This window comes from Sus scrofa, chromosome 3 (genome assembly GCF_000003025.6).
Source record: "Sus scrofa isolate TJ Tabasco breed Duroc chromosome 3, Sscrofa11.1, whole genome shotgun sequence".
NCBI lineage: Eukaryota > Metazoa > Chordata > Mammalia > Artiodactyla > Suidae > Sus > Sus scrofa.
Genome location: NC_010445.4, coordinates 108,692,510 through 108,717,538, shown reverse-complemented (window position 1 = coordinate 108,717,538; position 25,029 = coordinate 108,692,510). Strand labels below are relative to the sequence as shown.

Here is a 25,029-nt window from a genome sequence, read left to right as displayed (position 1 = left end):
AATAACACAGTAGAGAATCACAAGGCTTTCTTTGAGGAGGTTGATGGTTCTCTTTAAAGACATATTTTTGGAATTGATTAGGAAACAAATACTTCTACTGTAATACTTCAGTTAATGAAGAGGCAACATTCCAGCATGCTTAATGAGGCGTCTTTTGTTGTTAGAAAGTAATGATACAGAAAGCACTTAGTATTGCATTCCAGAATTTCAGGAAAGAATTTCAGTTTTAAAATAGCATTATATCATTAGCATTGTCAAGTATGCCATAAACTACAAACTGTTCATCTGGGGGGTTGAAGGTAGTGAGAGAGGGGAAATATCAACCCCCCTTAGCTCTCTGAGCCTTTACTAGGCACCTGTCCACATTGAATAGGCCCCCAGCTTCCTATCCTTGTGGCACCCTGTAGATATCCTGATGTGATCAGTTCACTCCCTTGACCTACTGTTCACACCCCACACAAATGATGCTGATTTCCCAGTATGTCACCCGAACCTTTTATTATCTCGAGGTGCTTTAACAATAATATATATAATAGCAGTGATTGCACAAATAGGGGTAGAGGAGGGCAGAACCACAGAGTGTCTGAGGCTTAACCAGGAGTGTCCGATGCTCACGGAAGAGCAGAAGCATAAATTCCTGTCTGCCTTCTCTCCTCTGGTCTGGAGGATCATTAATCACAATTACTCTCCAGCGACAGCCTCACAGTGCCCCTTTCTACTGCAGGCTGTTGACAGAGGCTCTATTCTCAAGAGCTCTTCCAAGCAGAACTAGACCACAGAGGGAAACTCAGCTCTGTTTCTCTTTGTGCTCATTCAGTTTATTCAGTAAACAGCTATTTACCGAACTCATTGAAGAAGCACTGGGGATACACCAGTGAGCAGAAGACAAAATTACTACCCTGTGGTGCTTTCATTTTAACAGGGGGGAAACAGGTCATAAACAAGTAAATAAAACATATAGTATGTCTCATGATAAGGCCTATAGAGAAAAATAAACCAGGGAAGAGGAGAGGCTGCCTTTTTTTTTTTTTTTTTTTGGCTACACCTGTGGCATGTGGAAGTCCCCTGCCCAGGGTTTGAACCCTCCCCACAGCAGTGACAATGCCAGATCCTTAACCAGGGAATTTCCAAATCTGTCATTTTTTTAAATAGGGTCCTTGGGGCCTTCCTAGAAAGATAAATTTAGGGAAGAACATCTCAGGTAGCGGAACAGCTCGGGTCGTGGAATGAGAGTGTGCCTGGTATGTGCAAAGGAGAACACAGAACTCAATGCAGTGGGACCAATGAGCCAGGTGGGCAGAAGAAAACCAGGGCTCATAGGTAAACAGGTTGCCAGGTGCGTGTAGGGCTTGTGGATCATCCTAAGGATTTTGGCATTCTCTCTGAATGAGATGGGGTGAGGGGATCATTGTGGGTTATGATACAATGACCAACATTCTGAAAGGATTACTCTGGCTGCTATGTTGGAAACAATCTGTAGGAATGAGGATGATCAAACAGAGAAGCCAGTTAGAAAGAGATTTGCAGCCATCCCGCTGAGAAGTGGAAGCTTGAGATAAAATTGGTGAGGTAGCAAGCACTGGCTGGACCTTGGATCGACCTTAAAGTAGAACCAATAGAACCTTGTGATGGAAGGCAAGTGGAGGAGTATAAGAGAGAGAGGAAGCAAGGATCAAGTCACGGCTCTTGGCCTGAACTGGAGGAAGGACAGTTTTGCCTTTAACTGAGACAGAGACTGTGGGAAGCACAGGTTTTGAGGTGGAGGCCAACAAAAATTTCCTCTGAGGCCATGGTAAACTTGAGATACAAATTAGACACCCAAGAAGAAATGTGAAGTTAGTAATCAGATACTTGAGTCTGCAAGGAGAGAGAGGCAGGCTGGAGGTGCTGATTGGGGAGGCATCAGTGCATGATTGGTGTTTAAAGCTTTAGAACTGGAAGAGATCACCTAGGGAATGAGTGCAGATAAAGAAGAGCCTGAGGTGCCCCAGTATTTAGATATCAGCCCACACAGGAGACTTGAGAGTGGCCAGTGAGGCTGGAAAAGCACCAAGAGATTAATATGGGCAAGAAACAAGGTAACGTGGTTTTTCAAGGAGGGAGAGAGTCGTTGGATTTGGTTTTACGAAGGTCACTGATGACTTTGATAAGAACAGTTTTGGTGGAGTAGTGAGGGCTAAGCTTAACGGGCATGGGTCCATGAGGGAGATGAGAGAGGATGATTGAGATGGTGAGTATAGACAGCTCAAGACATTTAGCTTTGTTGTAGGTGAGCAGAGGACCGAGCGGTAGCTGGGAGGACATGTGGCCAGAGGGAACGATGGGAGGGATTATATGTATGTTGAAAGGCAAGACAGGAATGATTGGTTATTGCTGGAGTCATACCATCATCAAATATCACTGGAGTAGACAAGAAGATAGAGCTCATAGATGGAGGAATTGGCCCTCAAATCGCATAGGGGCAGGTCATCCATATTAAAGAAGACAAAGTGGATGGACTGACTTACATCCAGGTTAGGTGGGTAGATGGGTCATAAGAGCTTACGGAAGTTTCTTATGATTTATTTTCTCAGAGAAACGGGATGAGAGTGAGGGATGATGAAGTAGGGAGGGTTTGAAAGAAAAACAAAGGCATGAGATATTTGAATCTGGGCGGTTGGGGTACAGAATGGACTAAAGAAATCTGTATGATTGCCAAGCAGTACGAAGGGCCAACTTTTAGGTAGTAATCACCTGTTTATCAAGGTCTCCCGCTAGCCTCCATTCCCAGGCAAAACAGCTAATTCTCCCACTGTACCCATACAGTACCCACAGCACCACCTGTACCCATCCAGTAGACTCAAGTGAGTTTCTGAGCAAGAGAGAGACTGCAAACTGAAAAACCTCCAGCAGCCAGAGGGTTTTGTAAAGGGGTAAAGTGAAAGGGAGTATAAAACCTTAGGAACTGAGCATTTGAATGCACTTTCCTTTCTTGGATTTTTGAGCTCTGGTGGAGAATTCTTACCAGGAAAAGTAAAATTCTTTGTCAGGAGGACCAAATCAGATTTCTTTCTGGTTATGTTTAAGACAGGTTGAATGGTTAAGATTTCTTGAAATCTATTTATATCAAAGTATAAACAGTCAGTTGAGCAGCTTGTGTAAAGTACTGAAATGAGACCCTTCCTTGTGCAGGAAAGGGGGACATGGCACTAGATGACAGAGCAGGAGTGTCTGGACAAGCAGAGGGAGAGTAGTGACCCCTCCCTGTCAGCCTTCTGCACAGTTCTGTCCAGGCCTGGCCTCATCTACTGCCGCTATGGGGGAGTGATTCGAAGCCATGCAAGGCAATTTTGACACAGGTGTCACATCTCCTGTCCCTCAAAAGAATGCTGCTGTTGAATTGCCGGTCCTTAGGGGATCATGGCTCTGCTTTGGGTGGTGGTAGAGCAAGTGTTTGGTGGGGGGAAAGGTTACAATGGGTGTGTTAAACTGGCTCCCAAATGTCTTATAAGTTTCTATGTCACAGTGTTGATTAAAAGCAGAAATATATCCTCCAAAATCTGAACTATTAAACAGATTAGATGCTATACAGTTACTGTAATACTGAAGGGGATAAAACTGTGTGTGTGTGCTTTGTTTGATATACCTGAAGCCCTGCTCCCACTGTGGTAATCTAATAAATTAGATCTGCCTTAAAAATACTGATCTCAAGACACATTGTCTCCCATTTGTCTTGTCTTTATTCTTTTCTCTGTCAATCCTAATCGAATTATTCGTAACTGTTTCAGAAGTATGTTGATTCAATCCTTTTCCTTTCTAGATAGCAGCAAGAAAACATTTTAGATATTATCTGTGACCCTGAAAGAAATAAGGGTGGTAGAAATTTTAGTGTCAGGTTGTGCTTAATAATTTCTTAATTAGGGAATTGTATTAGCCAAGAAAGGAAAAAATAGTGCAAAACAATAATACAAAGCTTATGAGTATGTCAGTGTTTATTTGAGTGATTAGGAAAATGTTCTATTTCCAATAAAATGCTAATATCAAAAAATCATTAAAAATTAGTGCATGCGAATAAATTTTGGACTTGTTTCAAACTTTAATTACTATGTTTTCTAACACTTTACTTTCATGAGACTCCAACCAGCCTAAATAAAGCTCTGTTTAGACTGCAGCAGATAATATAAATGTTATATCACTTAAATATTTTAGAGTGAACATTTGAGAAGCTTTAAAAAATTACAACTTTTTGGAGTTCCCGTCATGGCGCAGTGCTTAACGAATCCAACTAGGAACCATGAGGTTGCGGGTTCGGTCCCTGCCCTTGCTCAGTGGGTTAAGGATCTGGCATTGCCGTGAGCTGTGGTGTAGGTTGCAGACGCGGCTCGGATCCCGCGTTGCTGTGACTCTGGCGTAGGCCGGTGGCTACAGCTCCGATTGGACCCCTGGCCTGGGAACCTCCATATGCCGCGGGAGCGGCCCAAAGAAATAGCAAAAAGACCAAAAAAAAAAAAAAAAAAATTACAACTTTTAGAGGTACAATTTACTTGCCTAAAAATGCAGGTACATTTTAAGTGTACAACTAGATGTGTTTTGATAAATACATAGTCATATAACTGTTATTATAGTCAAAATACTGCCCGTTCCATCACCCACCCCCCAAAGATCCTTTGTATGACTCCATTTACAGTGAGACCTCTTCCCTGAACTCCTAGTCCCTAGAAAACTACTGATCTGCTTTCTGTCAAACCTGTAGTTTTGCCTTTTCTAGATTTTCATATCAGTGAAATTAAATGGTACGTAATTGGCTGTATCTGGCTTCTTTCACTTAGTATAATGCTTTTATGTTTCATCCATGTGTGTATCAGTTTATTCCTTTTTATGGCTGAGTAGTATTCCATTGTCTGGAATATACCACAATTTGTTTACCCATTCTTGGATTAATAGACATTGAGGTTTCTTCCAGTTGCTTTAGAATATATGTATAAAATTGTCATGAACATTTGCATGCAAGAATTTTTGTGGGCTTATGTCTTCTTGGAGCAGTCACCTAAGAATGTGATTGCTGAGCCACTGTGCTGTCTTGAAATATAATGTTTCCATCACCTGCTTTGGAGTGTTCCAGTTGTTCAGCATCCTCACCAAAACCTGATATTGTCAGCCTTGTTAATTCTAGACATTCTGTTTTGTTTTGTTTTTTTCATTTGTTTGTTTTGTTTTTTTGTCTTTTCTAGGGCTGCACCCGCAGCACATGGAGGTTCCCAAGCTGGGGTTGAATTGGAGCTGTAGCCACCAGCCTACACCAGAGCCACAGCAACACCAGATCCAAGCCGAGTCTGTGACCTACAACTCAGTTTATGGCAATGCCAATCCTTAACCCACTGAGCAAGGGCAGGGATCGAACCCGCAACCTCCTGGTTCCTAGTCAGATTCGTTAACCACTGAGCCAGGACAGGAACTCCTAGACATTCTGTTAAATATGCAGTGTTATCTTAGTGCGGTCTCAGTTTGTATTTATCTAAAACTAAAGATGTTAAGCATCTTTTCCTAAATTTACTTGTCTATCATACACCTTCTTTGGTGATGTCAATTCTCTTCTTCCACTTGTTCTTAAAAACTGGGTGTTGGATTTCCCTCGTGGCCCAGCGGGTTAAGGATCCAGTGTTGTCACTGCTGTGGCTCTGGTTACAACTATGGCATGGGTTCGATCCAAGGCCCAGGAACTTCTGTATGCTACAAAAAAAAAAAAAAAAAAAAAAGGCTGTCTTCTTATTGAGTTGTTGGATCCAATATTTTGGATGCAAATCCTTTATTGTATGAATGGTTTGCAATTATTATCCCAATCTGTGGCTTACCTTTTCATTTCCTTAATATTATCTTATGGAGAGTCAAGGTGCTTTACTTTGATGGTGTACAATTTCTCCATTGTTTGTTTTCTTGTTTTTATTCTCTGTGACGTATCTAAGAAATTATTGCCTAGCCCTGGTCACAAAGATTTTATAGTTTTAGCTTTTACATTTAGGCCTATTATCCACTTTGAGTTAAAATTTATATATGGTATGCGATAAGCATTGGATTTGTTTCTTTGCCTTTCTTTGCCTGTAGATATCCAATTGTTCTAGTACCATTTGTTGAAAAGACCATCTTTTCGCCATTGAGTCACCCAGGCAACTTTGTTGAAATTTGGCAGCACAAGCGTGAATTGTCCCTGGACTCTATTCTGTTCCTTCCTCCAGCACCACACTGTTTTGATTACTTGAACCTTTAGAGTAAGTCCTTAAATTCGCTAGTGTAAGGCCTCCAACTTTGTTATTCTTTTTCACAGTTGTTTTGTTATTTTAGATCCTCTGCATATCTGTATAAAATTTAGGATCAGTTTATACACTGCAGACTAGTTTTGATTGTGATTGCTTTGAATCTGTAGATCAGTTTAGAGGACAGATGTCAGCTTAACAATACTGAATCCTCCAATCTATGAGCATGGCACAGGCATACCTTGTTTTCATTGTGCTTTGCTTTACTGCATTTTGTAAATGCTGTACTTTTTACAAGTTGAGGGTTGTGGAAACCTTGTGTTAGCAGATGGTGGTTGGCATTTTATAGCAATAAAGTATTTTTTCATTAAGGTATACGCTTTGGTTTAAGACATAATGCTGTTGCACACTTAAGAAGAGGCAACAGTATAGTGTAAACATAACTTTCATATGCACTTAGAACCCCCCCAAATTTGTGACTCACTTTATCATGATATCCCCTTCATTGCAGTGGTCTGAAACCGAACCCACAATCTCCAGGGTCTGCCTTTAATCTCTCCAATTATTTGGATCTTTTAAATTTCTCTCAGTAATGGTTTGTAGTTTGCAGTCTTACGCATTATTTTGTTAAATTTATCCCCAAGGTTTTATATTTTTGATGATAATGTAAATAATATTCTTTAAAATTTGAATTTCCAGTTCAATAAATGGAAATTATTTTATTTTTTATATTGAACTTATATCTTGCAACCTTGCTAAATCCACTTGTTATTCCAGTAGCCTTCCCCACCACGCACCCCCCCCCACCCAACTCAGGGTATGCAGAAGTTCCAGGGCCCAGGATGAAGCTCATGCTATAGCAGTGACAACACTGGATCCTTAACTTGCTGAGCCACAGTTTTACCTCTTCCTTTTCAACCTGTATGATTTTTGTTTCTTTTTCTTGCCTGTTGTAATTACTAGGACCTCTAATACCACCTGAGGGTAATAAATGCTGTCATATTAATGTAGTACAGATATATGCTACTTAGTGTTATTTTAGGTATGTGGAATTGAGAGACCAGAGATAGTCCATCTAATGACTTGGGTTAATTTTTCAAATACATCTCCTTCCTAACCTCTTATTGAGCATCTCTGCTCTACTGAGCTGCTTAGAATAGGAAGAAAGATGAGAACCACTGTTTTTTTTTTTTTAATCATAATTAACCTTATGTCTTTATACACTGCTTTAAACATTGGAAAATTTTTTTAAAAAACAGAAACATGCTATTAAGTATAGCCTCAGCTGGGTGACTACTGGCATGGAAAAGTGGTAATATGCAATTTACTGTCCCACATGGTTCTAGGATTCAGGCCATAGCTGTCTTTCACCTTCAGGGTTCAGACCACTAGGCTTTCTGCCCCCTGGCATCTGTCAGTGAACTTCTATTAGGTGTCTGCAGTCTTGCTCACGTTCAGTCCCCCTCCCCACCTTGCCTGCCAGTCCCACTGATGAAGTTTTCTACACATATGAAACTGTACTTAAGTATTCTAGTACTAATAAAAAGGGGACTTTACTCAAGCACCTTTTTTTCTTTTTTCTTTTCTATTCTTTTCCTAGTATATAAAGAACTAAGCCTGAGTGAGAAACCAGGCTGAATTTAGAGGTCAAGAAGGCAACTCCTTCCATTCCAGCCCAAGCATATAGCTATGACACTGAACATGCCAAATACGCAAGAAATGATTTTAGTGGTGAACTTAGAAGCCACCAGGGTTTTTAGGCAAAATTGCAGTGTTGGAAGAGCTAGGTTCTGCCTTCTCCTTTTTAAATTTTCTTTTCTCAATCCTAATCATTTTGAACTATCTTGTTTCCAAACGGCTATCTGATATCATATCCAGCAAGATCTCTCTTCCAGTGTCCCAAAGGGGCGATAAACTCTTTTTAATACACCCTAATGAAATCTCCCACTATGTGAGCACAGCTGTGGCAGTTACTGTTCTGATTAAGTCAGTCACTATATAATGTGAACTAGAGGAAGTTGTTTTTACCTTAAATTTTAAAATAATTTTAATAGGCAACATTCATTGATCACTTGCTAGGATGGTCTCAAATAATGCTCCCAGAGGTGCATATGTTTCCCAAGGCCACTCATTAGGAAGGAGTGGAATTAAGACGAAGAACCCACAGTCTCATCTGATTCTAAGAACCCAGCTCTTAAATGTAACTCTCCATGGCCTCCTCTGCTTAGAGCTGTTCCTCTAACCTAACATTTCCCAAAGTGTGGCCCTCTAGCCCTCTACATCAGATCACAATCTCCTGGGGTACCTGTTACAGTGCAGTTCTTGATCCCACCCACTCAGTCTAAATGAGAATCTCTGGGAGTGAGGTCCACAACTCATTTTCAGCTGGTTCCCCAGGTAGATCTGAGGCCACTGAAAGCTGAGAGCCACTGTCATAGCCTCTCCTTCTGAACTGAGGAATGGCTCTCAGCATTCTATAGGAACTGCCATGAAATGGTAATTCTGCTTTCTTCCTAAGAACCTGTAATCAGCCTCTTTAGGTAAATTTAGAAACTGAAGTCTTCATTTTCCATACAGCTCTAACAGGTGCCCTTGCTCTTCAGTCTCAAAATGACACTTTATAAACTCAAAAAGTATAGAAAAGAAGAAACGTCCTTCCCCAAAACAAAGCTTCAAAAAAAGAGCAATCCTTGACATTTGATATTTCTCAATGTATATTCTCTTAGTTTCCTAGGCTCCCATTAAAAATCAGCATAAACTTGATGGCTAAAAAAATACATATATATATATATATATAAAATCTCATAGTTTTGGTGGCCGGAAGTCTGTAAACAAGGTACTGGCAGGACCACGCCCTCTCACAAAGCTCTGAGGGAGAATCCTTCCTGGCCTCTGACAGCTTGTTAGCTCCTAACATTCCTTAGCTTGAAGCTGCATCACTCTGATCTTTCCCTCTATCACTGCGTGTCCCTTTTCTGTCTTGTAAGGACAGCCCCCTTGTCCTTAATCCACTGTGATCCCCTCTCAATCCTGACCTTAAGTACATCTGCAAAGACTCTATTTCCAACTGAAGTCATATTCTGAAGTTTGGGTGGATGTAAATGTTGGCGGACATGTTATTCAACCCACCACATTTACAGAGAACTCTCTGTATTATGTGCAAAAATCACATACACCATAAAGCTATAGAGAGGGTAGGCTTTAAACTTTTTACAAGTTTAAACTGTATTGTTACTCCATCAGTTTTTTAGATGTACAAGATTGTAACTTCGACATTCCACTGCAGTTTACATGGCTGCCACAAAGTAGACGGCAGGGCCTGGCTTGTGATTTGGTGGACTAATGGATTAAGCTCATCCCAGGAGTAGATAACAGAAATTTATATAACGTCTATTAGTTTATACTTTGTATAAAACTATAACAAAACTCTGTTACTCAGAACATGTGCATGATATACTTAACATATGAGAATAATATAGTGCAAAATTAAAAGAAACTTGAATACAAACACCAGGATCTTTCAATTGCATAGAATTGATGCCCTTACAAAGGCACAGGAGACTGCCTTTACAGATGGACAGACGCCTTTTGTTTTCTAGCCCTCCAAGGAAGCATTATTCCCTGATTGCTGATGAGGAGCCTGAGGCTAAGGGAGGTTAAATAACTTGTTCAAGATCACACAGCTAATAAACTGTGCCTGGACACAAACCAGGTCAGTGTGACTCTGCAGCTCCTGACCTTAGCATGTAGCTCTTAGAAGGTAGAGCAGCACGGTGGAAAGACGTTGGAATCAGACACAACAGACTGCTAACCAACTATGATTTTTCAGCAGCTGGCAACTTCTCTGTGCCTCCGTTCCTACAACTGCAAAAAAGGGATACCATCACAAGGGTGGTTAAAGATCAAAAATGACAGTGTCCTGACAACTCCACAAGGGAGGGATCTTCCTTTTGTCTACCAGTGTACCCCAAATGCCTGTAGCTCTGTCTGGCACAGTGAGTACACACTCCCATCGAGAACTTGTTGAATTAATAATGCCTAGCAGTTAGGAAGGCACTCAATACGTGGTTATGTCCAAGTGCATCATTAGTCATCTTCAATCCTAACCTCAGAGCATGGAGACTGTAATGATTGTGTGATGATGACATCCAAACTCATTTAATTCAAAGACCAGCAAATTAGAGTGCATATGCTGACACTTCTAATCTTTTAATGTGGTATTGATTCGTGTCAAGGGTTTTGAAACATCTAAACAAATTTGTTGAATGCAACAGGTACTTGAATCATATTTTGCTATTGCTCTGGTTTTTTTTACACTGAATTTTGAATGTCTTCTCTAAACATCATTTTAGCACATTTTTCTTTTAAAGAATAGTGAAAATAAAGAGTATGAATTTTTGAACAAATAGGCAAAATAAGTTCCTGTCATCATTAACAGTCTGCAGATGCTCAAGCAGCAATTATGTTTAGTAGGTCCTGGGAATGAGAACAGTTTGGAACTAGAACCCTTGTCCCTTTCCCTTCATAGCATATTATGTTATTCTATTCATTGCTGTTTATTTTTTGCTTTGTAAATTCTACACGAAAAGCCCGGGGGTTGAGGAGACATGGCACATGAGCTCTGTTGGCCTTCCTGTAAAATTAGCACTATGGTTTTTCTTTTCTTTTTTTTTTTTTTTTTTTTCTTTATTTCTTAGCTATTTCTTGGGCCGTTCCCGCAGCATATGGAGGTTCCCAGGCTAGGGGTCGAATCAGAGCTGTAGCCGCCGGCCTACGCCAGAGCCACAGCAACGCGGGATCCGAGCCGCGTCTGTAACCTACACCACAGCTCACGGCAACGCCAGATCATTAACCCACTGAGCAAGGCCAGGGACCGAACCCGCAACCTCATGGTTCCTAGTCGGATTCGTTAATTAACCACTGCGCCACGAAGGGAACTCCAGCGCTGTGGCTTTGTTTTTGTTATTTTAGGGCCACATTCACGGCATATGGAAGTTCCCAGGCTAGGGGTCAAATCAGAGCTACAGCTGCCAGCCTACACCACAGCTCACAGCAACACTGGATCCTTAACCCACCGAGGGAGGCCAAGGATCGAACCCGCGTCCTCAAGGATCCTAGTTGGGTTCGTTACCCTCTGAGCCACAACAGGAACTCTGGCACGGGTGTTCTTTGTTGTTATTACATAGCAATATCATAAGAGCTTGCGTTTCTATTAAAAATAGACTGAAGAATAATATTTGATGATTTTTGAAGTGAACACAAATTTTCACCAAGCAAATCTGCGGTATTATATATAACGTATGCGCACATGGATCTCCTACTGTGATCTGTGTATGTGTGGTGTGCACATCTTCTGCCCAGTATCATCACAGGTATAGATTTTCATTCTCATCATTCTTCTTCCATATCTGTGACTTTGTTTCCTTTGCTGTGGTCTTAAATATGTATGCTTTTTTCCCCCCTTAATCACCTTCATGGAGTTTAAGATTTTATTCATCTTGTTGAATAATTAGCTTTTGCATTTGTCTTTCACTGTTTCTTAGTTTTGTTTCATTAATGATTGCTGTTTATCTTTAGTGTTTTTCCCATTTCCCTTTGGATTCTTTTTTTCCCCAGTTGCCATAAGTAATTTTTCTTTATTTTTCCTCTTTAATAATGAAGCATTTATTAGTGAGTATAGCCTTTACTATATTCCATTGATTCTTTTTCATTCCTTTTCAAGTAGTTCATAATGCTCTGATTTCATCTCTCATACCAGAGTCAACCAAATGTTCTGTTAGAGTGGTTATTGTATTTTATTTATTTCTATTTTTATGGAATTTTGATGTGAGAATGTGGCCTATGTGGTTTTTATAAAATCTTCTTGCCACTATATAAATGATCAAATATCAAAGTGGTCCAGGGACATTACCCATTTAAAATATTTTCTAGGGACATATGGGTCTGTGTAAGTCTATTATTTTAAATAATATTTTGAATATATATGTATATTTGTCATTTGTCTTTCTAGGGCCACACCTATGACAATATGGAGGTTCCCAGGCTAGGGGTCCAAATCGAAGCTGTTGCTTCCGGCCTACGCCAGAGCCACAGCAATGCCAGATCCAAGTTGCATCTGCAACCTATACCACAGCTCACAGCAACGCCGGATCCTTAACCCACTCAGTGAGGCCAGGGATCGAACCTGCAACCTCATGGTTCCTGGTCAGATTCGTTTCCGCTGTACCATGACAGGAACTCCATATTTTGGATATATTTTTAATAATTATTTTGAATATATAGAATAAATTGAATAACTTTTAATAGTTGTTCAATTCATTTAACTAATTTTTATCTATTGGAGTTGTCCTGTTATGAAAGATACTTAAGCCTACACTGTAATTGTATTATTTTTCAATTTCTCTTCTCATTTCAGAATTTTTCCTTTTAAATTTAGCTACTACTTTGGTATATACAGGTGTTTGATCATTTTCTTTTTAAAATATATATATACATACATATGTATTTGAGCCTATCCATAGATACTAAAACGATACTTGATAGACTTAAGCTATTACTAATAAAAATTAGAACAAAATAGAAGTTAACTATTTATTATTTATTTTTGTCTTTTTAGTGCCGCACCTGCAGCATATGGAGGTTCTCAGGCTAGGGTCTAATTGGAGCTGTAGCCACTGGCCTATACTACAGCCATGCCAGATTTGAGCTGCGAGTGCGACCTACACCACAGCTCACGGCAACGCCGGATCCTTAGCCCACTGAGCAAGGCCGGGAATTGAACCAGCAACCTCATGGTTCCTAGTCAGATTGGTGGGAACTCCAGAAGTTAACTATTTAAATATAATACTATGTTACCAAAACTCCACAGTATCTCATATGCTGAAGCATTAAAACTTGTATTTTGGTTAAAGTCAAAACTGTGCTTTTTATTATTAAATAAATGCTAGTCAAAGTACTAAAACTTACCATAAAGATGAGAAAAATAAATGTAAACTGTCTTTTTGCTGCTGATAGGAAATCTAAAAAGTCAAAAAGAATCTAGTAAAAAATCAACCAGACTTAAGAAAATTTGTTAAGATGGTTACGTATGAGATAAAAATACAACAAACAATGTATTTTCTATATTCTAAGCAGTGATTCTCTAAAAGTGTAAGTAGGAACACATATTGCATTCACAATAATGAAAAAAATTATGAAATTATTTAGGAATAAATTTTGAAAGAAAGTCACAGAAGTTATGTGATCTTATTGTAAGATGAAAAATTTGAGCGCATGGAAAAACTACTTTTTTATTGAAAAGACAATATGAAAGTGTCATTTCTTTCAAAAGTATAAATATAATACAAATGTAATTTCTAGTTAAGCTGAGGGGGAGTTGGGTTTTGTTTTAGAACTGAATACTCTTAATTTATACTGCAAAATAGTTGCCAGCAGGAGCCAAATATATTGTGAAAAACAAAATAATCAGCCTTGCTATATCAGCTATTAAGTCACTAAAGAAAGCACGAGTACATATAAATCAGTGGAGCAGAAGACAGAAGGGAGACTGGATATCTTTACATTTAAGAATGTAATATATGACCAAGTTGGTATTTCCAAATAGTAGAAAAAGAGGCATTATATAATAAATGATGCAAGAAAAAAATGGATGTTTTTGAAAGAAAGTAAAGCTATATTATAAAATTAAATGAAAAAATGTTATTCATCTTGTAGAAAAATATAAAATATATATAGTATAGGGGCAGGGAAGGCAAAGGTAGGAATCCAAAAGATATAACAAAGAAATGAACTTGTACAGACGCAGAGACACATACAAACACGTGCATATGCACACACGCATGCGTGCATTCACACACATGTATTGGAAAGATGCCATAAATAAAGACGACAGAGGAGGTCCCGTGGGGCTCAATGGTTAACGAATCCATGAGGTTGCGGGTTCGATCCCCTGGCCTTGCTCAGTGGGTTAAGGATCCGACGTTGCCTTGAGCTGTGGTGTAGATTTCAGACGCAGCTCCGATCCCGAGTTACTGTGGCTCTGGTGTAGGCCAGTGGTTATAGCTCTGATTAGACTCCTACCCTGGGAACCTCTATATGCTGTGGGAGCGGCCCAAGAAATGGCAAAAAGACAAAAAAAAAAAAAAAAAAAAAAAGGCAACAGATAATGAGTTTGTAAAAATATTTGCAACAAAGCATACAGGGGATTAATAATCCATGATAAAGAAGGAGCTTTGGAAATTGACTTTGAAGAGACAAACATCCCATAGGAACTGGATGAAGGACGGTGAAGCTACATTCACAAAGCAGCGAATCCAACAAAATAAACTTACTAGTGGCGAGATGACAAAATTAGTATGAAAGAGTTAAAGCGCTCTTACACATCTATAAGATGACAAGTAACTGAATTCCCAAAACAGGTAGTGATAGTCCCAGTGTATATATGCAACGAACTGGTTTGATCTAATCAAAGACGTACAAGTTAAAACAAAAATGACACACTTTGGTGGCCTTCTAAAAATTGCAGTCGCAAGCATTTGTACAAGTGTGTGTGCAGGGAGGGGGACCATCATACATTTTTTGTGTGTGCATTTATTAAATTGATGTTTCCAGGGTCAGTTTCCCCTGTGTAGCAAAAGCCTATTGAAGTATTCATATTCTTTGATCTAGCAATTCAACTTACTAGAATTTATCCCAGAAAATCCTTATCGTTAATTGTAAGGATATCGATTTAAATATTGTTTATGTGGAAACAACTTAAATATCTGAAAACAAAGTAATTTTTAATGTACATAGAAAATCAAATATTATACATCTTTAAAATGATACTTTAACACAAAAGAACTCATTTATAAACTAGAAACAAACTCAGATTTCAAACCCAATCTTATGGTTACTGTAGGAGAAACCATTTGGGGGAGGGAAAAATTGGGAGGGTGGGAATAATATATAAACACTATTGTATAAAATAGATAGTTAATGAGAACCTACTGTATACACAGGAAAATAATAACCTATATGTGAAAAAAGAATGGATAGTTATGTGTATGACTGATTCACTTTGCTATACACCTAAAACAAATGCAACATTGTAAGTCAGCTATACTCCAATAAAATTACACTTTTAAAAAAGATTATTTTAGAAAATCTTTAATGGCATGAATGGGAAAGGCTTGAAAATAGTTATAGAACAGCATGTACAATATGAACTCATTTTTGAAAATGTATGGATTTTTTCCTCAAGGCATATGTTTTATATGCATGTGTATATATGTGTATCTGGCCTTAACAAGTACATATTGTTATTCACATCTTGCCTTTGACCTGTTAATGCACTAGTATTATCAAATTGTGGAAAATGTCAACATGTTTCCATTCTAACTAGAAAATATAACTTGTTTTGAAGATCCAAAGAACCCCACCAGAAGAGAGATATCCATAACTGAAAAGACTCATGCATTTACACAAAACACAAAAAAGTTCAACAGATTTAGGGTAGGAATGTGAAAATATACATCCCTAAAATTATCTCTAAGACCTGAATTTAGGTTGTTCACAAGGATAACATTTTTTATTTTACCTTCTAGCTGAAGTTTGCTTTTGAAGCCCAGAATACTTTTTGTTTGTTTGTTTTGTCTTTTTAGGGCTGCATTGGCGTCATATGGAGGTTCTCAGGCTAGGGGTCAAATCGGAGCCACAGCAGCCAGCCTACGCCACAGTCACAGCAACACAGGATCTGAGCCATGTCTGTGACCTACCCCACAGCTCACAGCAATGCCAGATCCTTAACCCACTGAGCAAGACCAGGAATTGAACCAGTGTCCTCATGGATACTAGTCGGCTTGTTACTGACTAGTGGCTCATTACCACTGAGCCACGACAGGGACTCCAGATGTTTCTTTCTTAGAAAAAGTAGGCACTGACTTTGACTTATTAAAAAACAAAGCAAAAACCAGGATGGGAAAGGAGGCCGGTGATGCTGGAGCACAAATCAGCTTCTAATTCTGAATGTCATCAGAGCATTTAGTATCTATGCATAGCTTAAAAGTCTAAGGAATGAGTTAGTGGGGTTGGAGAAGAATATATATCAGGAAGTAAATTGGGTCCTACTCCCAGAGCCAAGGTCAGTCCCCTGTAAACAGCTCTGCTGCCACACCGCGGGAGAGGACTGGATGGCATGTTAGACAGTAGACTTGTCTCTCTCCCCGGGGAAAAGGAACTCTGGAGCAAGGAGGAGGTAAAGGGTAGCAGCCTGAGTCTCACCTCAGTTGAAGTGTCGTACGTGACCTCCCACCCGGAGGAAGAGCAGTAGTGAGGGTCTGAGCGCTCACCACCTGCCAGGCCCTCCTCTAAGCATCCGCAGGCCTTTTCCACCTCATCTTCACCAACCCTATGAGAGGACGTTCTGTGACCATCTGCATTTACAGAGGAGGCTTCTGGTGAACCTGCCAAGGTCACGGAGCTGATAAAAGGCAGGGCTGGAAACCTGTGACTCTACCTCTTGTCCATAAGCATCCAACTAACTTATACAGAAGGAGCAATGAAGAATGTTCCTAGTAGGACACAGTGGTACTTTCTCTAACAAAGAGAATGGTACTCAGCCTCAGTATCAGTTGATTTTAATAAGGCTTATGCATGCCTTACTATTTTAAAGCTGAGAGGGGTCTTCTTTATTGGTATTTTTAGTCTAAATATATCCAGATCTGTTCCCTCCAAGCTGTGCTTCAGGTGTACTGACTGGTGCCAATTTGTCATGCTTATTATCAGCCACGTACCCATTATATGTCATTGTCAAAGTGGCATGGTGAATGAAGGTTTAGTTACTACATCCAACTTTTACTCTCTTGGTGTTTGGGTTTTTTTTTTTTTTTTAATCTGAAAAATATTGCACAAAACCAGCAGTTTCAGCATCTTTTAACACAAACATCTTAGATGACAAGCTACTTTATCTAAAACTCTCTAATATATACAGTTAGATGTATGGATTTAGAGCTGGTTAATAGAAAGTAAACTTAATGTGTAATTTTTTTTTTTTTTGTCTTTTGTCTTTTTTTGTCTTTTGTTGTTGTTGTTGTTGTTGCTATTTCTTGGGCCGCTCCCGCGACATATGGAGGTTCCCAGGCTAGGGGTCGAATCAGAGCTGTAGCCACCGGCCTACACCAGAGGCACAGCAATGCAGGATCCGAGCCGCGTCTGCAACCTACACCACAGCTCACGGCAACGCCGGATCATTAACCCACTGAGCAAGGGCAGGGACCGAACCCGCAACCTCATGGTTCCTAGTCGGATTCGTTAACCACTGCGCCATGACGGGAACTCCTTAATGTGTAATTTTTTAAATGCAGGTGTTAAAATGGAAGAAATCCAAAATAAATTATATTTGTATATATTCTAGGTGTGTTTGATTATGGAATGGGGAAAGAAAAGACATTTCAGTTGTCATCAACTCCATTTAAGATCACTTTGGGTTAAAAGAAACAAAAAAAGCTTATTTTTCTGTTGTTTTACCACTGAACTAAATCATTAGATCTGGGCAAACCAGGATTTCTTCACTCGAGTCTTTCATTTTAAACATACAAATGGAAGTTGTCTTTGTGGCTCAGCAGAAATGAATCTGACTAGCATCCATGAGGACGCAGGTTCAATCCTTGGCCTGGCTCAGTGGGTTAAGGATCTGGCATTGCCGTGAGCTGTGGTGTAGGCCGCGTATGCAGCTCATATCCCACGTGGCTATGGCATAGGCCACGAGCTCCAGTTCAACCCCTAGTTTGGGAACTTCCATATCCTGCCGGTGCAGCCCTAAAAAGAAAAATAAATAAACATAAAAATGTGTAAAGACTTGGCCCTCCCCCATTCCAGGTGAGTAGGACTCTACTAATAATCACGTACCCCACTTGCTTTGCTGGGAGACACCCCCCCCCAACCCCTTCTGCATTTATAAAGTCTAGTCATGGCTTTTACATTTCTGTGGGTTAAACATGACTAAAGTATTAAAAATTCCCTCGGTCTCAGCCTGAGACTAAAAAGTAGGATTTGAAATACTAAGGTAGTGCTTTTTCTGTTCTTCTAGGGAACAAACATCTCTGGGCCCGAGTGTGCTGGTTCTAACAGAATGGTAGCTTTGCAAAATGATACCGAAGATGAAACTTAGCGACAGACATAGTATCAGAAACAGAACAGATCCATTTTCTAAGGTCCATATAGGCAGGTGACAAGTAGCTAAATAGCATCTAGATTTGTAAATTAAACTATCAAAAAAAACCCTGAGACCTTTTAAAAATGACTTTTAGTGATAGCAGCCATCTTAATCTGCATATTTAAAAGTTTTATTTTATACCAAAAAATTTAAAAATAATATAACTCCTTTGTAATTGAATCTTTGCTTAATCTATTACACATTACTTTTGCCCTGTTATAAATTGGTAAATGAAGTAAAGGCACATCTCAACTTTTGAATGTCCACATCATCATCTATCATCACTTACTGCCTTTTGTCCACCACCTCCACCCAAGACTGTTGTTATTTTTTCAGAACCAAAAATTCCTGGAACCAAGATGAAAAAAATCTGGTGGAGCAAGTCAGTTTCATTAACTGAACACAGAAGTTGTAGTAGGTGCTAGCATTTAAGAACTTTCTGTGTGCCACTACCAGGCAAAGAACCTGTATACATTCGTTCACTAAATTGTTGTAACAACCTCATATAGAAGGCAGTACAATTCCCTCGTGTATTTTGAGGGCAGGTGAGCACCTGTGATGTAGAGCGTCTCATGATGCAGTGCAGGACGGCTTGAGCGCCGAAACCCACACATCAGTCAGTGCATATGCCTGAAGCACTCGTAGAGGGCAAGGCCACTGTGCCTGGATACTTAAGGAAAACTCTTCTAAGAACCCTTGGAATTTGAGCTGGTCTTTGAAGAGAGTGGAGATGAAATGTTTCTGAGAAAGAGGCTGAAATATTTGAGGCAGAGGAATGTTCTTGGCCATTTTGTGAAATACTAGTTTGAACATTTGTCCTGAGTAACAGACAAGAGGTCCGCAAGTGGTGGCTTCCAGGCCCAGGAGAGTAGTGCCCTGGGCAGTGATACAGACACGATATTTGAATGCAGTTTTCTCCCCACTGACCGTGCTGGTATCTGTGGACTAATAAAGCTAGATAGGCTAGAGCCTATCATGCTAACGTGAGGAAATAATAACAGGAGCAGCAGAAACTAACATTTATTGAGCACTTACTATGCATCAGATCTTGTTTTGTGTTTTATATGTATGATCTCATTTGATCCTCAAAACAACCCAGTGAGGTGGTTTATAGATACAGGAACAAAATAAGCCACAGAGGGATTAATTCACTCGTTTAGTAAGAGGCAGAGCTATGATTTGAACCTATGCATTTGCTTCAGCAGCCCTCATACTCTGCAGTGCAGTGAATCTAGAATTTTTCTCTGAGGAACATTTCTGTAAATGGTACCATCTCTGTCTCAAAATGTGGTCTTTATATATTGAACAGATATGTGTGTGCATGTACACACATACCCCTACCGTACAGGTTGTCAAGAAGAAAGCAAAAAGAGGAAGTTTAGTTTCTTACTAGTAGAGTATATACCATTTTACAACCACATCATAATGATACATGCCTGTATTTGCTCAGAAGCATTAAGAACCACCTGCAGGAGAAAGGCTGGCACAGATGGGCAGCTCTCGAGATGAGCTGCAGGAAGTGACTGAGCAGCAGTGGGTGACGAGACTGAGTAGGAAGATGGGGAGTTGGTGCACAGAGAAGGAGGTGGTCCAAGGCTGTGGACAAGTGAGGCTGATGAGACAGTGCCCCTGACTGAGGAGAAGGGCTGGGGCAGAAGGCAGAAGCAGAAATGCTGACAGCAGAAGCGTTCTAAAAGTAAATGTGACCTCAGTTCTGAATCAGAGGCTAAATGGCCTGACAAGTGACAGGGGGTAAAGATCTCTTTTCCTCCATTGAGAGGGAACGTGGGGCACGGGTAGATCAAGGTATAGAAGTAGAACAAGGATTTGGGGGTATGGTTGGTGGGCTCCAAGGTCTGCAGGCAGAGGGCACAATAAAATATCAAACTAGTTTATCGAGGAAAAATTTGATCGATAATGGAGTAGAATAGTCATGATTAATGCTAAATTGACACCAGGCTGCTCAAGTTTTAATGCGGGTGAGTTAACAGGTTAAGACATATTATATGACCATCTTAGTTGAGGTGTCATGCTCAGCATACCAGTGAAAGAATAGGTCTTAGTTTGGATGCTTGATCACAGTCCACCTTCCAGTGTGTAAATTCCCGCTGTAGCAAACCAGGCAGTAGTCAGGGAGCCTTTTCTCAAATGGTGAATAAAACATCACCTCTTGACAGCTGTTGAAAAGCTTTTCCCTGTGGCTTCTAACCACAGGACCCAGTTCTCCTCTGGAGCCAAACAGGTCAGAGCTCATCCCTCGTCTAGACCTTCCCACCCAAGTGCGCTGGATCTTGCCTCTGCCAGCCTTTCACTGCGCCTCCTCTGCTCCCATGTAAACAGTGTACAGCACCCCTAAAGGACTGTCCTTCCATCCAGCTTGAAATCTAACCCTTGTTTATATAGGTACCCTCAGCTTTTATAGCATAGGTCTCATTAAGGGCCGGGTATTTTATAAGACAGTTGTGAAACCAAATTGAAACCTGGCCCTTACCCCTAAAGTAAATTACGGAGTAATGGAGATTGACAGTAAACATTTACAGAAGACTCACAAGAATCATTTTTTTAAAAAATAAACACAACCTAATACGTTGAGTAGGAAGGGTAAACTTGGTGAGATAAGGTGGGAAATATCTTTATCGTTACTAAATATTGAGGCAAGATTTAAAGAACAAAATGTGAAATGCAACAGGTACACTCTGATATGATCCACACCCTCATCAAGATATAGAATATTCCTGCCGTCCAGACAGTTTCCTCATGCTCCCTTCCAGTCCGTTCCCACCCTCCCACACAACTACCGTTCTGATTGCCACCACCACAGATGAATTTGGCCCGAATGGTACAGTTGTAATGAATCAAAATTCACATCAAAAGCCTCTCGCTGAAATAACTTGATAGGGAAGAAAGCAACTTTCAGAGACGCCACATCAACACGCTGTGTGCCCTTGGGCAAAAAACATAACCTCCCTGGGCCTCGTTACAGGGCTCCACAGGTGATCCTCGGATCCCTTCAAGGTTGCACACCACTCATATTTCTAATCTTAAAGACCCACCCCTGTTCAGAGCCCTGAGCAGATCCAGCCTGGGCTCGGCGCCCGCTCCCGTTCACCTCCGTCACGCCTGTTCTTGTTTGTGATTTCTTTGGGCATTTTACTTCCTTTAGTCCCTGCTTCCTCTCTCCTTCTTGCCTTGTAATGACCTTCAAACTGCTCTTCCGACCTCTCCTGCTCCTAGTTCTGTCAAGACTTTTCTTGTTACCACCCCCAAGACACTCCCCAGCTAAAATCAAACATATTCGGGTCCCTTTTCTATTTAAAATCCTTAAGTGGTGCCTTACCATTTAAGGTGCTTCTCTGTGGCATAGAGAACTGAGTGCAGGTGCTAAAGTTTGAGCTGTGGGCCTTCTCTGAATGCCTCCAAGCCCACCTTCAGGGCCCTCAGCCTGCAGTGCTCTACCAGAGGCTCCCTCCGCCTGCCAGCTCCTGCCCCTTTATCTGCCTTCCTATACACGCCCCTGTCAGGGGACTGGGCCTGCCTGTCTCCCTGATTCTGTTGGACACTCTTGCATGAGGTGAAGGACCATGTTTTAGTCAGGTCTCTATCTCCAGCATCTGGCATATGACTTTGCTGAAAACACTTAACCCCGAAGTAATTAAATCATGAGATTTATGAGGATGATGGTACACTGGGTCAGGGTCTCACTCAGACTTCAAATTGATGTTTCTAAAAATAAAAAAATCGTATGGAAGTTTCCAACCATGTCTGGCCACTTTATCCAGTCTGACTCAGAGTCTTTCCAGTAGCTTTCATGGTAATAATGGGTTAAAGGTGAGAAAGTTTTTTTTTTATAGAGAAGGGTGTATTCATAGGAGGTCTCAAAGCAGTGAGTCTTGGTGTAAAAGAGCTGGTCTGTGCTCTTTAATTCCTATCTCAAATCTGACTTAATGTGTTTATTCATTTAGTTCTAGAATGGCAGATTACTGTTTCTGTGAATGAAGATAGTTTCTAAAGGTCTTTGTGGTAATTGGCAAGCAGATAAAAATACTAAAAATGACTGGTAAATATTGACTCAAGGGTCCAGGAACGCAAGTAGTTATAGCCCTTGTTTGCTCATCGTGGTTCACTCTGTCCTGATTTCTCTCCTGCCTTGCGGTGTGAATCAGCACTGCTGCCCAGATTGAGCATTACTCCACCTGTACCTTTATCTTTTCCAAAACCTAGGTAAGAACCTGGATGCTGTCCACGACATCACGGTGGCATACCCTCACAACATTCCTCAAACAGAGAGGCACCTCCTCCTCGGGGACTTTCCCAAGGAGATCCACTTCCACGTCCACCGATACCCAGTGGCCTCCCTCCCCGCGTCCAAGGAGGACCTCCAGCTCTGGTGCCACAAGCGGTGGGAGGAGAAGGAAGCGAGGCTGCGCTCCTTCTATCGAGGGGAGAAGAATTTTGCCTTTACGGGACAGACTGTGATTCCACCTTGCAAGTCTGAGCTCAGGGTCCTTGTGGTCAAGTGGCTGTCTATACTGTACTGGACCCTGTTCAGCCCTGCAATGTGCCTGCTCATCTATTTCTACAGTCTCGCTCGGTGGTATTTTATAATCATCATTGTCATCCTCGTGCTGCAGGAGAGACTATTTGGTGGACTGGAGCTCATCGAACTTGCATGTTACCGGTTTTTACACAAACAGCCACATTTAAATGCGAAGAAAAATGAGTAAGATTCTAAGATTCATGGTGTTTAAAAAAAAAAAAAACAAGGGGATATTTTGAAAATATTCTAAGCTTTTGTAAACTGAGATGCATTTTTGCATGACTACGTCAAATATTTCTTACTCCCATCCTTATTTGTTGAAGATATTTGCACTTGGTTTTGTGGGGAAAGATTGCTACACACATGATTTTTTTTTCTTTTTTTTTTTTTTTTTTTTTTTAAATCTCTGAATGTAATTTCAACACTGTGTGGCAGGGAGCAGTCGCTGTGAAATAACTCAGGCCAGAGTGTTTATTAAACAATCATCAGGCCGTTTGCAGACAACACACACACACACAAGATTTTCCTCAAGGCCCCATCCTCCTTCCTAACAAACTCCCCAGACAGAAGGCTGATCTGGGGCTCCTGAGCACTGGCCCGGATCAAGTGCTGGCACTTGACCATGGAGGCGAGGACCCTTCCTCCCGGCCCTTCCTCTCGACAATGTCCCGGCCCATTTCTACGCCAAGTCAAACCCTTGCATCCTTCCTTAAGGCCAGAAAATGGAAACCCCTTGTCCTTAGGCCAACCAAACACTTTGATAGGAAGCCCTTCATTATTCATGAAGTCTTGGCCTTTCGCCTTGCGCCAACCTACACTTCAGAAGACCGCGGTGCCCTTTTCTTACGCGGAAAATGCGACCTGGTTGAGTCTCAGGGAGCGACCACAGGCTCTCCACTCAGAAACCGCAGCTGGAACTTTTAAAGCTAGAAACTCACATGGTTTAGTTCTCCCCTTCTGGAACCTTGCATGTTTCGTGCTGGTTGGCAGGTGTCACTTTTCTCAATTAAAAATGGTATCAGCAAGTCACTTACCTTTTTAAAGGAAAGCGTAGACAAACGCTCTGTTATTGCCATCAGAGACTCTTTCGCAGTTGTGTCCTGGTTGAAATATTTCCTTAAAACCTGCCATGAAAAAGGACGGTTATTGTATTTTCTGTGTGTGTGTAGTGTCTTAACTTCTGCCATTAAAACAACAGCAACACTTTCAGGTGGGGCCATATTGGTTTAACCTAAATTATTCAACCTTTGTAGCCTTGACAAACTTCATTCTTAAAACCAAAATGGTCACACAAAAATTAATCCTTTTTTAATGAGAGTGAAGGCTCTCTCTCTCTTTTTCAGTCCCAGGCCGCCTCTTTCATTAGTAAAATGTAAACCCACTTTTGACCAGTTGTTCGCCTAAGGATTCCTGTCATTTGGAATCAATGGAAAATCCAGCAAACCAACAGCACCCGTCTCCTTCCGAGGTGAAAGAAATGTGTGGTCATTGTTTCCACTCCACTGGAGCCCTGCAACTACTTTTTTTTTGGTCGTAATGGGGATGCTGGTCAGAGCAGCAGAAAATATGGGGCAATTAAAAGTCTTTAGCTGTTAGCAAACCAAACTTTTTCCTGCCTTGAACCAGCCTCAACTGCTGTTTCTTGCTTTCCATACTCGTTGGCCAGAGTGCCTTCTCCTTATTTACATCTCATTTCTGCTGGATGATGACTTCCACCCAAGAGTGGGCACGGGCATCGCCATGAAAGGCAAGCACGCAGTGCTGGGTGCTGGACTCACCGAGCAGACTCTTGCACAAAGTCCTGGTAACAGCAGCACTGTGTCGGCACATCTTTTTTTGTTGGAGGAGAACTAACTAGTGCCTGTGCTGAGCAGCACCAGCCTATATTTAACTCCTCCCTCTAGGCTGTTTTTAATCCTGCTGGGAGCTACTAATTAGTTATTATGCACATCTGCTCTAAACGCAGCTGTTTAACTTCCATGGTTTTTAAGGTGGTTATTTTTTTAACCTTTTTTTCCCCCCTTAATAAAAGTGGTTTCTAATTTAAATCTCGCTCAGACTTCTTTGGT

At 40.8% G+C, this 25,029-nt stretch overlaps 1 protein-coding gene across 1 annotated transcript in view; it reads left to right on the top strand.

Moving 5' to 3' along the window:
- The window catches only part of LCLAT1 (lysocardiolipin acyltransferase 1), a gene marked incomplete at its 5' end in the record, with an annotated part of 119,253 nt that extends 96,087 nt beyond the window's left edge, over positions 1-23,166 (top strand). Inside the window, 1 exon segment of the mRNA NM_001142845.1 lies at positions 22,645-23,166. Within this exon segment, the coding sequence (NP_001136317.1) occupies positions 22,645-23,147 (503 nt within the window). The 3' untranslated portion in view covers positions 23,148-23,166.